Source organism: Pecten maximus, chromosome 19, assembly GCF_902652985.1.
Source record: "Pecten maximus chromosome 19, xPecMax1.1, whole genome shotgun sequence".
NCBI classification, from domain to species: Eukaryota; Metazoa; Mollusca; class Bivalvia; order Pectinida; family Pectinidae; genus Pecten; species Pecten maximus.
Window position 1 is genome coordinate 16,344,720 of NC_047033.1, and position 3,708 is coordinate 16,348,427.

A 3,708-nucleotide genomic window follows, 5' to 3' on the forward strand; every position below is an offset into this window, starting at 1 on the left:
CGTACAGTAGTGATAAGATATCTATCCAGTATCAACACAGTGATGCTACTACAGTTTTGTTATATTTGATAAGCTAGTGTCTTGTGGATGAAACATGACTGGCAAAGTTCATTACTTATCCTTGCTGTTTGCATTATGTAACTGTGAAAATATGGTTACAGAGATGACTGAAATGACTCACATGAGACATTTACGCCTAACTGATGATAGTGCAGGTATTGCGATGTTCACATCTAGTGTCCTGCGATGTGCGGTACAATGCAACTCGTCCTGTGTGTCACTCTCCTATCACGGAGGTACTAAAAGTTGTCGCCTCTACAACGTTCTGCTCAGTAATGATGCTTCAACTGCTGAAAATGGATGGAAGTCATACAGGAAAATTACATGTGAGTTTTTAACCTCTCCTCCTCTTTCTTCCAAGTGAAAGCTAGATTGTATTAAAACTAAAACCCTCGATAATGGAAAACATTTTACATATTTTACTAGATCTACATAAATGTATATGCATGCATTTTTTATAACTGATGTTGTAATGGAACCATGCATTATTCGATGAACTACATTTTCTGTGTTTGAAATTGATAGCCAGAAAATAAAGGATATGGGTCGTCTGTTTCATCGACTTCAGCTGCCTAAATATGAGTGATGGCAGGTTCTTTAGTGAGAACCAAGTTAATAGGAACGAAATGCAAGGCATGCCGCATAAATATGTATTTTATCAAGGAAACGATATAACTAGCAGTGAAATTATGATGGAAGTGGTGCTGACACTCTTTATAAACTCGCCTCGATTTGACGTTAGTCTTTGATACTCGTTGCTGTGTCGGGTAGTTTATCATCCTAGTCTATATATTAGAAGTTATATTACCTGGAGTTGATCTTCCATCATTTTCTGCGTATTACCCGCCCCAGGAAATAGACCGTGGGAAGCAATAATTAGCTTTTTTAATTTCGAGATAAGCCGTACTGGCCGATTACCCGCGCGTGATACGCCGAGTTTACTTCTAGAATGTTTGCAATCATTATTGATGTTTAAAGATATTTATATTGATAGCCAACAAGGAAATTGTGCCCAATATGGTATGATACGTTCGTATGTCCATTTTCCATGTTTTATCATCATATAACCTTAACAACAAAATCAAAAGTTATCAGATCATAATTTTCCTAAACATGTTCGTAACGTCGTCACGAAACGACGTCGTTAATGCTGACGTCATTATATTAAGCGTATTTTTGACGTCACGAAAACTATTGCTACCGGAATAAAAACCCGATTGATCAAAGTAACTTGCAAAAATTTTCTAAAACTAATTTTATATTGGGGCAATGTAGAGCACATGGAAATATAAATCTGTAATTGGAGAATTAGTTTGCCGCTTTTTCTCTTCATTGGTTGTCTCTGAAAACAATTCTTCCATGTTTACAAGTAAACGGGCGTTGCTCTACAGTTTCTTTTAATTAGAATTATCTTTCTCTCATACACATTCTCATAATTTTGATAAGAATAATAAGAATCTCTGTTCGGTTTACATGTTCCATGACCCAAAGAGGTCAATTTACCACGGAGATAATAACTCGGCTATGATGGCTATGATGAGTACACATCACAATAGGTATATATGTATGTACTTATATCTTGTATTTGTTTGCACACTTAGAAATAATTGTGAAAAAAAAGTCTTCATGTGTAAAAGAACAAAGCACAAAAGAATCATATCCCGCTATTAGACAATCGTATAGCCCGCAAGGTACAGACAGGAAAGACCCATTCTTACGGTAGATTCCAATGAGGGTTGTCGTCGATGTGACAGGAGACGTTTACCTTTAAGGGACACCTGGTCTTATGCTTTTTTTTTCAAAGGTAATGTCAACGTAGCCACCAAGGGTACTCTTTACAAAATCCTTTGTTGTTGTTTTTCATTTCATTTTCATGTTAATAGGATCGAATAACAGGCTATATAAATGTTCTCCGACAGTAGCTAATTAGACTGATTGTATGTTATTCACAAGTATTAAATTTTGAAATGAAAATTATAAAATACAACAGTCAAGGGGATATAACTCATTTATACAAAATAGAAATACAGCTATTATTTGATTATTAAAGGGATATTCCTTCGTTCGGACATCAGAAACATGCAGAATTTCTATTGATGAAATCTATGTCTGAACGATGATTATATGAATGTTTGTGCCTACAAGTAATCAACGTCGACATGTACAGGGAAAAGACGTAATGTAGACAAATAGTTCAAATACCGTATGTCTTTGCAGAAATTAGTGATACTTCGGGTCGAATTAAGAATTTTCAAGACTTGATACTCGAAGATCTTTGGTTTATCTTGAGAATAAAACTGTCGTATTAATGTAAAGATTATAACTTTTACTACTTGGAAAAATACATATTTTCCAGTAAGTTTAATTTTGACGACCTAAACTTTATTCAAAGGAAAGAATGCTCCTTTTACGAACATATATATATTGTCTACATGTACATGCCACTCAGTTAGAAGCGTTGACCAAAAATTCATTTGTATATTGTCGTTGTTGTTCTTTTCAATACTCTTATGTTGTATATTTTGTATAGCTCACTGTCCTACCGACCTTGGCTATGTTTATGTCGACACGCTTGGCTGGTGTTACCGGTTGGTCATTGGACTAAACATGAACATTCCATCAGCTACTGATTTCTGTGAAGCTGATGGAGCACACCTGATCAGGATAAGCTCCACAGAACGGCAGCAACACATCACAGACTTTCTGCGTATGTCTAACTCATTATAACTAAATCAGCTACCATAGTCATCGATACACGCAAATAGAATCTAATAGAACGTTTTCCGCAGTTCAAATGTCTTTTTAAATGAATGCACACACTTAACTGAATTGTCGTAAAAGGTATACATTATTCTTTTTCTTACAAAATAATTTCCAAAGTTTGAATGCGGATTGCATTTCATTGGATCATGCATTGTTGTATTCTAATTATAAAACTTTACATTATGTTCTCATTTTTTCGAAATATTATATTTCCTTATGCGATATGAAGTCAGACGTGTTTGATGATTGTTGATATGCCCAGTGGTTCCATAGTTACCACCCTCAAACTCCCTTTAAGATTGTGACTTAACCCTGGTTTGACCTAGATTTGTATGCTGTGTCGTCTATGAAGCAGAAGACGCTTACTCTACAGAAACACCTGGTCATATCGTTTCACCTTTTTGTTGATGTTTTGCCGTCAATAATCTATCCTGGGTTTGAATTATGATATCTTAAATATATCACTACACGCTCTTAGTATGGGTATGACAGCATAGTTATAAACATATGAAATGGTAACAGTTCATGCCCTTTTGCTTGACAATTATAGTTTGCTACATTTTATAGCATAATGTAGTTTGGTATGTCTGTTAAGCTATACCACCCATCGGCTAATCTGCTAATGAATATTTTCTTTTTTAGTTGCCAATGGAATCAGTTCGGTGTATATCGGGGGACGTTCTGAGAATAAAGATAACAACTTCGCATACGAGGACGGGACCCCTCTATCGTTTACGGCCTGGGACACATCCCAGCCTGTGTCCCAAACAAGCATCTATATTGAGTTGAAGGACAGTAGTTATGTATGGGCCAATGGGCATGGAACAATGAGTCGTGACTTTATGTGCGAGATATAACGGTTGTGACAAATGTTGGTAATTATTC

At 35.8% G+C, this 3,708-nt stretch overlaps 1 protein-coding gene across 1 annotated transcript; it reads left to right on the top strand.

Moving 5' to 3' along the window:
• LOC117318158 lies at positions 1–3,708 on the top strand. The gene is made up of 3 exons (XM_033873175.1): positions 1–386; positions 2,591–2,767; positions 3,466–3,708. The coding sequence occupies exons 1-3, from the start codon at positions 95–97 to the stop codon at positions 3,678–3,680; spliced, it is 684 nt and encodes a 227-aa protein (XP_033729066.1). The 5' UTR covers positions 1–94; the 3' UTR covers positions 3,681–3,708.

Bases quoted from the DNA above. Each gene is read 5' to 3' on its own strand.
- LOC117318158 (XM_033873175.1), top strand. From the start codon at position 95: ATGACTGGCAAAGTTCATTACTTATCCTTGCTGTTTGCATTATGTAAC. The intron at 387-2,590 runs GTGAGTTTTTAA...TATTTTGTATAG, and splicing joins GTCATACAGGAAAATTACAT to CTCACTGTCCTACCGACCTT. The intron at 2,768-3,465 runs GTATGTCTAACT...TTTCTTTTTTAG, and splicing joins ACACATCACAGACTTTCTGC to TTGCCAATGGAATCAGTTCG.